The sequence below is a fragment of the Heptranchias perlo genome, unplaced genomic scaffold, assembly GCF_035084215.1.
Source record: "Heptranchias perlo isolate sHepPer1 unplaced genomic scaffold, sHepPer1.hap1 HAP1_SCAFFOLD_698, whole genome shotgun sequence".
Lineage (NCBI taxonomy): Eukaryota > Metazoa > Chordata > Chondrichthyes > Hexanchiformes > Hexanchidae > Heptranchias > Heptranchias perlo.
In genome coordinates, this window is record NW_027139727.1 from 7,933 (window position 1) to 22,186 (window position 14,254).

The 14,254-nt window shown below is 51.7% G+C and overlaps 1 protein-coding gene across 1 annotated transcript in view; it reads right to left on the bottom strand.

Annotated features, from left to right (window-relative positions):
• Nucleotides 1-4,087: 4,087 nt before the first annotated feature.
• LOC137318327 (rho GTPase-activating protein 30-like) overlaps nt 4,088-14,254 on the bottom strand; it is a 93,208-nt gene continuing 83,041 nt past the window's right edge. Inside the window, exon 7 of the mRNA XM_067981213.1 lies at nt 4,088-4,308. Coding sequence (XP_067837314.1) covers nt 4,088-4,308 — 221 coding nt within the window. The remainder of the gene's footprint in view (nt 4,309-14,254) is intronic.

The following is a 14,254-nucleotide window of genomic DNA, read 5'->3' on the forward strand; positions in this document are numbered from 1 at the left end:
TCACACATCACATCATCACATCATCACATCACATCATCACATCACATCAACACATCACATCACATCACATCACATCACACATCACATCAACATCACATCACATCACATCACATCACAATCATCACATCACATCACAACATCACATCATCACATCACATCACATCACATCACATCATCACATCACATCACATCACATCACATCATCACATCACATCACATCACATCATCACACATCATCACATCACATCATCATCACATCATCACATCACATCACATCACACACACTCATCACATCACATCATCACATCACACACTCACATCACATCATCACATCACATCACATCATCACATCATCACATCACATCACATCACATCACATCATCACATCACATCACATCATCACATCACATCATCACATCACAACATCACATCACATCATCACATCACAACATCACATCATCACATCACATCACATCACATCACATCATCACATCACATCACATCACATCATCACATCACATCATCACATCACATCATCACATCACATCATCACATCATCACATCACATCACATCATCACATCACATCACATCATCACATCACATCATCACATCACATCATCACATCACATCATCACATCATCACATCACATCATCACATCACATCATCACATCACATCATCACATCACATCATCACATCACATCACATCAATCACATCACATCACAACCATCATCACATCATCACAATCACATCATCACATCACCATCAATCACATCACATCACATCACACACACATCATCACATCACATCATCACATCATCACATCAACATCACATCACATCACAATCATCACATCACATCACATCACATCACATCACATCACATCACATCATCACATCACATCACACACATCACATCATCACATCACATCATCACATCACATCATCACACATCACATCACATCACATCACATCATCACATCACATCACATCATCACATCACATCATCACATCACATCATCACATCACATCACATCACATCACATCACAACATCACATCACATCATCACATCACATCAACATCAACATCACACATCACATCACATCACACTCACATCACATCACAACTCACAACATCATCACATCACATCATCACATCACATCATCACATCACATCACATCACATCACACATCACATCACATCACATCATCACATCATCACATCATCACATCACATCATCACATCACATCATCACATCACATCACATCACATCATCACATCACATCATCACATCACATCACATCATCACATCACATCACATCAACATCACATCACATCACATCACATCACATCACATCACATCACATCACATCATCATCATCACATCACATCACATCACATCACATCATCACATCACAACATCACATCACATCACATCACATCCATCACATCACATCACATCATCACATCACATCACATCACATCACATCACATCACATCACCACATCATCACATCACATCATCACAACACATCACATCACATCACATCATCAACACATCACATCAATCACATCACATCATCACATCATCACATCACATCACACACATCACATCACATCACATCACATCATCACATCACATCATCACATCACATCATCACATCATCACATCACATCACATCATCACATCACATCACATCATCACATCATCACATCACATCACATCATCACATCACATCAACACAACATCACATCACATCACATCACATCATCACATCACATCACATCACAACATCACATCACATCACATCATCACATCATCACATCACAACATCATCATCACATCACATCATCACATCACATCACATCAACACATCATCACATCACATCATCACATCATCACATCACATCACATCACATCATCACATCACATCAACACATCACATCATCATCACATCATCACACATCACATCACATCACATCACATCACATCATCACATCATCAATCACATCATCACACATCACATCACATCAATCACATCATCACAACATCACATCACATCATCACATCATCACATCACATCATCACATCACATCATCACATCAACATCACTCATCACATCATCACATCACATCACATCACATCACATCATCACATCCATCACATCACATCATCACATCACATCACATCACATCACATCACATCATCACATCACATCACATCAACACATCACATCACATCACATCACATCATCACATCACATCACATCACATCATCACATCATCACATCACATCATCACATCATCACATCACATCACATCACATCACATCATCACATCACATCATCACATCATCACATCATCACATCACATCACATCACATCATCACATCACATCACATCACATCATCACATCATCACATCACATCACATCATCACATCACATCATCACATCATCACATCATCACATCACATCACATCACATCATCACATCATCACATCATCACATCACATCACATCATCACATCACATCACATCACATCACATCATCATCATCACATCATCACATCACATCACATCATCACATCACATCACTCATCACATCACATCATCACATCATCATCACATCATCACATCACATCACATCACATCATCACATCACATCACATCACATCATCACATCACATCACATCACATCATCACATCATCATCACATCACATCACATCACATCACATCAATCACATCATCACATCACATCATCACATCACATCACATCACATCATCACATCACATCACATCATCACATCACATCATCACATCATCACATCACATCACATCACATCACATCATCACATCACATCACATCACATCATCACATCATCACATCACATCACATCATCACATCACATCACATCACATCATCACATCACATCATCACATCATCACATCACATCATCACATCATCACATCATCACATCACATCACATCACATCATCACATCACATCACATCACATCATCACATCACATCACATCACATCACATCATCACATCACATCATCACATCATCACATCATCACATCACATCACATCACATCATCACATCATCACATCATCACATCACATCATCACATCACATCATCACATCACATCACATCATCACATCACATCATCACATCACATCATCACATCACATCATCACATCACATCACATCATCACATCACATCATCACATCACATCATCACATCACATCATCACATCACATCATCACATCATCACATCATCACATCACATCATCACATCACATCATCACATCACATCATCACATCACATCACATCATCACATCACATCATCACATCACATCACATCATCACATCACATCATCACATCACATCACATCATCACATCACATCATCACATCACATCACATCACATCATCACATCACATCACATCATCACATCACATCATCACATCATCACATCACATCATCACATCACATCATCACATCATCACATCACATCACATCATCACATCACATCATCACATCACATCACATCACATCACATCATCACATCACATCACATCATCACATCATCACATCATATCATCACATCACATCATCACATCACATCATCACATCACATCACATCACATCATCACATCATCACATCACATCATCACATCACATCATCACATCACATCATCACATCATCACATCACATCACATCACATCATCACATCACATCACATCACATCACATCATCACATCACATCACATCATCACATCATCACATCACATCATCACATCACATCACATCACATCATCACATCACATCACATCACATCATCACATCATCACATCACATCATCACATCATCACATCACATCACATCACATCATCACATCACATCATCACATCACATCATCACATCACATCACATCACATCATCACATCATCACATCACATCACATCACATCACATCACATCATCACATCACATCACATCATCACATCACATCACATCACATCACATCACATCACATCACATCATCACATCACATCATCACATCACATCATCACATCACATCACATCACATCATCACATCCCATCCCGATCCCTCCCTTGTACCTGTGGTCTGGGAGTTCGATGATCGAGTGATAAGGTCGTATCGCTGGGGGGCCGTCTCCCATGTTCAGGACATGGGGAATCTGGGACACCAGACTGCGGAATGGGGTCTCATCGAACCCGGGAGTGAGACTGGAGGTCGAGGAGGGCAGTGACTGGCAGCTGTCATCAGTGTCGAGCCCTGGGGAGAGAGGGAGAGGATGTGAGGGGACAATGGAGAGAGGGGGATGGTGAGGGAGGGGGAGAGAGAGAGGGAGGGAGGGAGGGGTGGAGAAGGAGAGAGAGAGAGAGAGGGAGGGAAGGAGAAGGAGAGAGAGAGGACAACGGGGAGAGGGTGAGGGGGAAAGGGAGAGAGAGCGGGGGAGAGATCGAGAGGGAGGGGTGGAGAAGGAGAGAGAGAGAGAGGGAGGGAGGGAGGGAGGAGAGAGAGAGCGTGAGAGTGAGAGGGAGGGAAGGAGAAGGAGAGAGAGCGTGAGGGGACAATGGAGAGAGGGTGAGGGAGAGAGGGAGAGAGAGAGGGGGAGAGATAGAGAGGGAGGGGTGGAGAAGGAGTGGGAGCAGGAGAAGGAGAGAGAGAGGGAGAAGGAGAGAGAGAAAGGGAGAGAGAGAGGGAGGGGGAGAAGGTATGTAGGAGTGATTGAGGGATTGGGGAGAAGGTGGGTAGATGTGGGATTGTGGGATTGGGGAGAAGGTGGGTAGGTGAGGGATTGGGGAGAAGGTGGGTAGGTGTGGGATTGAGGGATTGGGGAGAAGGTGGGTAGGTGAGGGATTGAGGGATTGGGGAGAAGGTGGGTAGGTGAGGGATTGAGGGATTTGGGAGAAGGTGGGTAGGTGTGGGATTGAGGGATTGGGGAGAAGGCGGGTAGGTGTGGGATTGAGGGATTGAGGAGAAGGTGGGTGGGTGTGGGATTGAGGGATTGGGGAGAAGGTGGGTAGGTGTGGGATTGAGGGATTGGGGAGAAGGTGGGTAGGTGTGGGATTGGGGAGAAGGTGGGTAGGTGTGGGATTGAGGGATTGGGGAGAAGGTGGGTAGGTGAGGGATTGAGGGATTTGGGAGATGGTGGGTAGGTGTGGGATTGAGGGATTGGGGAGAAGGTGGGTAGGTGTGGGATTGAGGGATTGAGGAGAAGGTGGGTGGGTGTGGGATTGAGGGATTGGGGAGAAGGTGGGTAGGTGTGGGATTGAGGGATTGGGGAGAAGGTGGGTAGGTGTGGGATTGAGGGATTGGGGAGAAGGTGGGTAGGTGTGGGATTGGGGGATTGGGGAGAAGGTGGGTCGGTGTGGGATTGAGGGATTGGGGAGAAGGTGGGTAGGTGTGGGATTGAGGGATTGGGGAGAAGGTGGGTAGGTGTGGGATTGAGGGATTGGGGAGAAGGTGGGTCGGTGAGGGATTGAGGGATTGGGGAGAAGGTGGGTAGGTGTTGGATTGAGTGATTGGGGAGAAGGTGGGTAGGTGTGTGATTGAGGGATTGGGGAGAAGGTGGGTAGGTGAGGGATTGAGGGATTGGGGAGAAGGTGGGTAGGTGTGGGATTGAGGGATTGGGGAGAAGGAGGGTAGGTGTTGGATTGAGGGATTGGGGAGAAGGTGGGTAGGTGTGGGATTGTGGGATTGGGGAGAAGGAGGGTAGGTGTGGGATTGAGGGATTGGGGAGAAGGTGGGTAGGTGTGGGATTGAGGGATTGGGGAGAAGGTGGGGAGGTGTGGGATTGAGAGATTGGGGAGAAGGTGGGTCGGTGTGGGATTGAGGGATTGGGGAGAAGGTGGGTAGGTGTGGGATTGAGGGATTGGGGAGAAGGTGGGTAGGTGTGGGATTGTGGGATTGGGGAGAAGGTGGGTAGGTGTGGGATTGAGAGATTGGGGAGAAGGTGGGTAGGTGTGGGATTGAGGGATTGGGGAGAAGGTGGGTAGGTGAGGGATTGAGGAGAAGGTGGGTGGGTGTGGGATTGAGGGATTGGGGAGAAGGTGGGTAGGTGTGGGATTGAGGGATTGGGGAGAAGGTGGGTAGGTGTGGGATTGAGGGATTGGGGAGAAGGTGGGTAGGTGAGGGATTGAGGAGAAGGTGGGTGGTTGTGGGATTGTGGGATTGGGGAGAAGGTGGGTAGGTGTGAGATTGAGGGATTGGGGAGAAGGTGGGTAGGTGTGGGATTGAGGGATTGGGGAGAAGGTGGGTAGGTGAGGGGTTGAGGGACTGGGGAGAAGGTGGGTAGGTGTGGGATTGAGGGATTGGGGAGAAGGTGGGTAGGTGTGGGATTGAGGGATTGGGGAGAAGGTGGGTCGGTGTGGGATTGAGGGATTGGGGAGAAGGTAGGTAGGTGAGGAATTGAGGAGAAGGTGGGTGGGTGTGGGATTGTGGGATTGGGGAGAAGGTGGGTAGGTGAGGGATTGAGGAGAAGGTGGGTGGGTGTGGGATTGTGGGATTGGGGAGAAGGTGGGTAGGTGTGAGATTGAGGGATTGGGGAGAAGGTGGGTAGGTGTGGGATTGAGGGATTGGGGAGAAGGTGGGTAGGTGAGGGGTTGAGGGACTGGGGAGAAGGTGGGTAGGTGTGGGATTGAGGGATTGGGGAGAAGGTGGGTAGGTGTGGGATTGAGGGATTGGGGAGAAGGTGGGTCGGTGTGGGATTGAGGGATTGGGGAGAAGGTGAGTAGGTGTGGGATTGAGGGATTGGGGAGAAGGTGAGTAGGTGTGGGATTGAGGGATTGGGGAGAAGGTGGGTCGGTGTGGGATTGAGGGATTGGGGAGAAGGTGGGTAGGTGTGGGATTGTGGGATTGGGGAGAAGGTGGGTAGGTGTGCGATTGAGGGATTGGGGAGAAGGTGGGTCGGTGTGGGATTGAGAGATTGGGGAGAAGGTGGGTAGGTGAGGGATTGAGGGATTGGGGAGAAGGTGGGTCGGTGTGGGATTGAAGGATTGGGGAGAAGGTGGGTAGGTGTGGGATTGAGGGATTGGGGAGAAGGTGGGTAGGTGTGGGATTGAGGGATTGGGGAGAAGGTGGGTGGGTGTGGTATTGAGGGATTGGGGAGAAGCTGGGTGGGTGTGGGATTGAGGGATTGGGGAGAAGGTGGGTAGGTGTGGGATTGAGGGATTGGGGAGAAGGTGGGGAGGTGTGGGATTGAGGGATTGGGGAGAAGGTGGGTAGGTGTGGGATTGAGGGATTGGGGAGAAGGTGGGTCGGTGTGAGATTGTGGGATTGGGGAGAATGTGGGTAGGTGTGGGATTGAGGGATTGGGGAGAATGTGGGTAGGTGTGGGATTGAGGGATTGAGGAGAAGGTGGGTAGGTGTGGGATTGAAGGATTGGGGAGAAGGTGGGTCGGTGTGGGATTGAGGGATTGGGGAGAAGGTGGGTCGGTGAGGGATTGAGGGATTGGAGAGAAGGTGGGTAGGTGTGGGATTGAGGGATTGAGGAGAAGGTGGTGGGTGACGGATTGAGGGATTGGGGAGAAGGTGGGTAGGTATGGGATTGAGGGATTGGGGAGAAGGTTGGGAGGTGTGGGATTGAGGGATTGGGGAGAAGGTGGATTGGTGTGGGATTGAGGGATTGGGGAGAAGGTGGGTAGGTGTGGGATTGAGGGATTGAGGAGAAGGTGGTGGGTGACGGATTGAGGGATTGGGGAGAAGGTGCGTAGGTGTGGGATTGAGGGATTGGGGAGAAGGTGGGTAGGTGTGGGATTGAGGGATTGGGGAGAAGGTGGGTAGGTGTGGGATTGAGGGATTGAGGAGAAGGTGGTGGGTGACGGATTGAGGGATTGGGGAGAAGGTGGGTAGGTATGGGATTGAGGGATTGGGGAGAAGGTTGGGAGGTGTGGGATTGAGGGATTGGGGAGAAGGTGGGTTGGTGTGGGATTGAGAGATTGGGGAGAAGGTGGGTTGGTGTGGGATTGAGGGATTGGGGAGAAGGTGGGTCGGTGTGGGATTGAGGGATTGGGGAGACGGTGGGTAGGTGTGGGATTGAGGGATTGGGGAGAAGGTGGGGAGGTGTGGGATTGAGAGATTGGGGAGAAGGTGGGTAGGTGTGGGATTGAGGGATTGGGGAGAAGGTGGGTAGGTGTGGGATTGAGGGATTGGGGAGAAGGTGGGTAGGTGTGGGATTGAGGGATTGGGGAGAAGGTGGGTAGGTGTGGGATTGAGGGATTGGGGATAAGGTGGGTAGGTGTGGGATTAAGGGATTGGGGAGAAGGTGGGTAGGTGTGGGATTGAGGGATTGAGGAGAAGATGGGTAGGTGTGGGATTGAGGGATTGGGGAGAAGGTGGGTAGGTGTGGGATTGAGGGATTGTGGAGAAGGTGGGTAGGTGTGGGATTGAGGGATTGGGGAGAAGGTGGGTAGGTGTGGGATTGAGGGATTGGGGAGAAGGTGGGTAGGTGTGGGATTGTGGGATTGGGGAGAAGGTGGGTAGGTGTGGGATTGAGGGATTGTGGAGAAGGTGGGTAGGTGTGGGATTGAGGGATTGGGGAGAAGGTGGGTAGGTGTGGGATTGGGGGGAAGGTGGGTCGGTGTGGGATTGAGGGATTGGGGAGAAGGTGGGTAGGTGTGGGATTGAGGGATTGGGGAGAAGGTGGGTAGGTGTGGGATTGAGGGATTGGGGAGAAGGAGGGTAGGTGTTGGATTGAGGGATTGGGGAGAAGGTGGGATTGAGGGACTTGGGAGAAGGTGGGTCAGTGAGGGATTGAGGGATTGGGGAGAAGGTGGGTTAGTGTGGGATTGAGGGATTGGGGAGAAGGTGGGTCGGTGTGGGATTGAGGGACTTGGGAGAAGGTGGGTCAGTGTGGGATTGAGGGATTGGGGAGAAGGTGGGTAGGTGTGGGATTGAGGTTTTGGGGAGAAGGTGGGTCGGTATGGGATTGAGAGATTGGGGAGAAGGTGGGTAGGTGTGGGATTGAGGGATTGGGGAGAAGGTGGGTAGGTGTGGGATTGAGGGATTGGGGAGAAGGTGGGTAGGTGTGGGATTGAGGGACTGGGGAGAAGGTGGGTAGGTGAGGGATTGAGGGACTGGGATGAAGGTGGGTAGGTGTGGGATTGAGGGATTGAGGAGAAGATGGGTAGGTGTGGGATTAAGGGATTGGGGAGATGGTGGGTAGGTGAGGGATTGAGGGATTGGGGAGAAGGTGTGTAAGTGAGGGATTGAGGGACTGGGGAGAAGGTGGGTAGGTGTGGGATTGAGGGATTGCGGAGAAGGTGGTGGGTGTCGGATTGAGGGATTGGGGAGAAGGTTGGGAGGTGTGGGATTGAGGGATTGGGGAGAAGGTGGGTAGGTGTGGGATTGAGAGATTGGGAAGAAGGTGGGTAGGTGTGGGATTGAAGGATTGGGGAGAAGGTGGGTAGGTGTGGGATTGAGGGATTGGGGAGAAGGTGGGTCGGTGTGGGATTGAGGGATTGGGGAGTTGGTGGGTAGGTGAGGGATTGAGGGATTGGGGAGAACGTGGGTAGGTGTGGGATTGAGGGATTGGGTAGAAGGTGGGTTGGTGTGGGATTGAGGGATTGGGGAGAAGGTGGGTCAGTGTGGGATTGAGGGATTGGGGAGAAGGTGGGTAGGTGTGGGATTGAGGGACTGGGGAGAAGGTGGGTCAGTGCGGGATTGAGGTATTGTGGAGAAGGTGGGTAGGTGTGGGATTGAGGGATTGGGGAGAAGGTGGATAGGTGAGGGAATGAGGGATTGGGGAGAAGGTGGGTAGGTGTGGGATTGAGGGATTGGGGAGAAGCTGGGTGGGTGTGGGATTGAGGGATTGGGGAGAAGGTGGGTAGGTGTGGGATTGAGGGATTGTGGAGAAGGTGGGTAGGTGTGGGATTGAGGGATTGGGGGGAAGGTGGGTAGGTGTGGGATCGAGTGATTGGGGAGAAGGTGGGTAGGTGTGGGATTGAGAGATTGAGGAGAAGGTGGGTAGGTGTGGGATTGAGGGATTGGGGAGAAGGTGGGGAGGTGTGGGATTGATGGATTGGGGAGAAGGTGGGTGGGTGTGGGATTGAGGGATTGGGGAGAAGGTGGGTAGGTGTGGGATTGAGGGATTGGGGAGAAGGTGGGTAGGTGTGGGATTGAGGGATTGGGGAGAAGGTGGGTAGGTGTGGGATTGAGGTTTTGGGGAGAAGGTGGGTCGGTATGGGATTGAGAGATTGGGGAGAAGGTGGGTAGGTGTGGGATTGAGGGATTGGGGAGAAGGTGGGTAGGTGTGGGATTGAGGGATTGGGGAGAAGGTGGGTAGGTGTGGGATTGAGGGACTGGGGAGAAGGTGGTGGGTGTCGGATTGAGGGATTGGGGAGAAGGTTGGGAGGTGTGGGATTGAGGGATTGGGGAGAAGGTGGGTAGGTGTGGGATTGAGAGATTGGGAAGAAGGTGGGTAGGTGTGGGATTGAAGGATTGGGGAGAAGGTGGGTAGGTGTGGGATTGAGGGATTGGGGAGAAGGTGGGTCGGTGTGGGATTGAGGGATTGGGGAGTTGGTGGGTAGGTGAGGGATTGAGGGATTGGGGAGAAGGTGGGTAGGTGTGGGATTGAGGGATTGGGTAGAAGGTGGGTTGGTGTGGGATTGAGGGATTGGGGAGAAGGTGGGTCAGTGTGGGATTGAGGGATTGGGGAGAAGGTGGGTAGGTGTGGGATTGAGGGACTGGGGAGAAGGTGGGTCAGTGTGGGATTGAGGTATTGTGGAGAAGGTGGGTAGGTGTGGGATTGAGGGATTGGGGAGAAGGTGGATAGGTGAGGGAATGAGGGATTGGGGAGAAGGTGGGTAGTTGTGGGATTGAGGGATTGGGGAGAAGCTGGGTGGGTGTGGGATTGAGGGATTGGGGAGAAGGTGGGTAGGTGTGGGATTGAGGGATTGTGGAGAAGGTGGGTAGGTGTGGGATTGAGGGATTGGGGGGAAGGTGGGTAGGTGTGGGATCGAGTGATTGGGGAGAAGGTGGGTAGGTGTGGGATTGAGAGATTGAGGAGAAGGTGGGTAGGTGTGGGATTGAGGGATTGGGGAGAAGGTGGGGAGGTGTGGGATTGATGGATTGGGGAGAAGGTGGGTGGGTGTGGGATTGAGGGATTGGGGAGAAGGTGGGTAGGTGTGGGATTGAGGGATTGGGGAGAAGGTGGGTAGGTGTGGGATTGAGGGATTGGGGAGAAGGTGGGTAGGTGTGGGATTGAGGGATTGAGGAGAAGGTGGGTGGGTGTGGTATTGAGGGATTGGGGAGAAGCTGGGTGGGTGTGGGATTGAGGGATTGGGGAGAAGGTGGGTAGGTGTGGGATTGAGGGATTGGGGAGAAGGTGGGTAGGTGTGGGATTGAGGGATTGGGGAGAAGGTGGGTAGGTGTGGGATTGAGCGATTGGGGAGAAGGTGGGTCGGTGTGAGATTGTGGGATTGGGGAGAAGGTGGGTAGGTGTGGGATTGAGGGATTGGGGAGAAGGTGGGTAGGTGTGGGATTGAGGGACTGGGGAGAAGGTGGGTAGGTGTGGGATTGAAGGATTGGAGAGAAGGTGGGTAGGTGTGGGATTGAGGGATTGAGGAGAAGGTGGTGGGTGACGGATTGAGGGATTGGGGAGAAGGTGGGTAGGTATGGGATTGAGGGATTGGGGAGAAGGTTGGGAGGTGTGGGATTGAGGGATTGGGGAGAAGGTGGATTGGTGTGGGATTGAGGGATTGGGGAGAAGGTGGGTAGGTGTGGGATTGAGGGATTGAGGAGAAGGTGGTGGGTGACGGATTGAGGGATTGGGGAGAAGGTGCGTAGGTGTGGGATTGAGGGATTGGGGAGAAGGTGGGTAGGTGTGGGATTGAGGGATTGGGGAGAAGGTGGGTAGGTGTGGGATTGAGGGATTGAGGAGAAGGTGGTGGGTGACGGATTGAGGGATTGGGGAGAAGGTGGGTAGGTATGGGATTGAGGGATTGGGGAGAAGGTTGGGAGGTGTGGGATTGAGGGATTGGGAGAAGGTGGGTTGGTGTGGGATTGAGAGATTGGGGAGAAGGTGGGTTGGTGTGGGATTGAGGGATTGGGGAGAAGGTGGGTCGGTGTGGGATTGAGGGATTGGGGAGAAGGTGGGTAGGTGTGGGATTGAGGGATTGGGGAGAAGGTGGGGAGGTGTGGGATTGAGAGATTGGGGAGAAGGTGGGTAGGTGTGGGATTGAGGGATTGGGGAGAAGGTGGGTAGGTGTGGGATTGAGGGATTGGGGAGAAGGTGGGTAGGTGTGGGATTGAGGGATTGGGGAGAAGGTGGGTAGGTGTGGGATTGAGGGATTGGGGATAAGGTGGGTAGGTGTGGGATTAAGGGATTGAGGAGAAGATGGGTAGGTGTGGGATTGAGGGATTGGGGAGAAGGTGGGTAGGTGTGGGATTGAGGGATTGGGGAGAAGGTGGGTAGGTGTGGGATTGAGGGATTGGGGAGAAGGTGGGTAGGTGTGGGATTGAGGGATTGGGGAGAAGGTGGGTAGGTGTGGGATTGAGGGATTGGGGAGAAGGTGGGTAGGTGTGGGATTGTGGGATTGGGGAGACGGTGGGTAGGTGTGGGATTGAGGGATTGGGGAGAAGGTGGGTAGGTGTGGGATTGTGGGATTGGGGAGAAGGTGGGTAGGTGTGGGATTGAGGGATTGGGGAGAAGGTGGGTAGGTGTGGGATTGAGGGATTGTGGAGAAGGTGGGTAGGTGTGGGATTGAGGGATTGGGGAGAAGGTGGGTAGGTGTGGGACTGAGGGATTGGGGAGAAGGTGGGTCAGTGTGGGATTGAGGGACTTGGGAGAAGGTGGGTCAGTGAGGGATTGAGGGATTGGGGAGAAGGTGGGTTAGTGTGGGATTGAGGGATTGGGGAGAAGGTGGGTCGGTGTGGGATTGAGGGACTTGGAAGAAGGTGGGTCAGTGTGGGATTGAGGGATTGGGGAGAAGGTGGGGAGGTGTGGGATTGAGGTTTTGGGGAGAAGGTGGGTCGGTATGAGATTGAGAGATTGGGGAGAAGGTGGGTAGGTGTGGGATTGAGGGATTGGGGAGAAGGTGGGTAGGTGTGGGATTGAGGGATTGGGGAGAAGGTGGGTAGGTGTGGGATTGAGGGACTGGGGAGAAGGTGGGTAGGTGTGGGATTGAGAGATTGGGGAGAAGGTGGGTAGGTGTGGGATTGTGGGATTGGGGAGAAGGTGGGTAGGTGTGGGATTGAGGGATTGGGGAGAAGGTGGGTCGGTGTGGGATTGAGGGATTGGGGAGAAGGTGGGTAGGTGTGGGATTGAGGGATTGGAGAGAAGCTGGGTAGGTGTGGGATTGAGGGACTGGGGAGAAGGTGGGTAGGTGAGGGATTGAGGGACTGGGATGAAGGTGGGTAGGTGTGGGATTGAGGGATTGAGGAGAAGATGGGTAGGTGTGGGATTAAGGGATTGGGGAGATGGTGGGTAGGTGAGGGATTGAGGGATTGGGGAGAAGGATGGGAGGTGTGGGATTGAGGGATTGGGGAGAAGGTGGGTAGGTGTGGGATTGAGAGATTGGGGAGAAGGTGGGTAGGTGTGGGATTGAGGGATTGGAGAGAAGCTGGGTAGGTGTGGGATTGAGGGACTGGGGAGAAGGTGGGTAGGTGAGGGATTGAGGGACTGGGATGAAGGTGGGTAGGTGTGGGATTGAGGGATTGAGGAGAAGATGGGTAGGTGTGGGATTAAGGGATTGGGGAGATGGTGGGTAGGTGAGGGATTGAGGGATTGGGGAGAAGGATGGGAGGTGTGGGATTGAGGGATTGGGGAGAAGGTGGGTAGGTGTGGGATTGAGAGATTGGGGAGAAGGTGGGTAGGTGTGGGATTGAAGGATTGGGGAGAAGGTGGGTAGGTGTGGGATTGAGGGATTGGGGAGAAGGTGGGTCGGTGTGGGATTGAGGGATTGGGGAGTTGGTGGGTAGGTGAGGGATTGAGGGATTGGGGAGAAGGTGGGTAGGTGTGGGATTGAGGGATTGGGTAGAAGGTGGGTTGGTGTGGGATTGAGGGATTGGGGAGAAGGTGGGTCAGTGTGGGATTGAGGGATTGGGGAGAAGGTGGGTAGGTGTGGGATTGAGGGACTGGGGAGAAGGTGGGTCAGTGTGGGATTGAGGTATTGTGGAGAAGGTGGGTAGGTGTGGGATTGAGGGATTGGGGAGAAGGTGGATAGGTGAGGGAATGAGGGATTGGGGAGAAGGTGGGTAGGTGTGGGATTGAGGGATT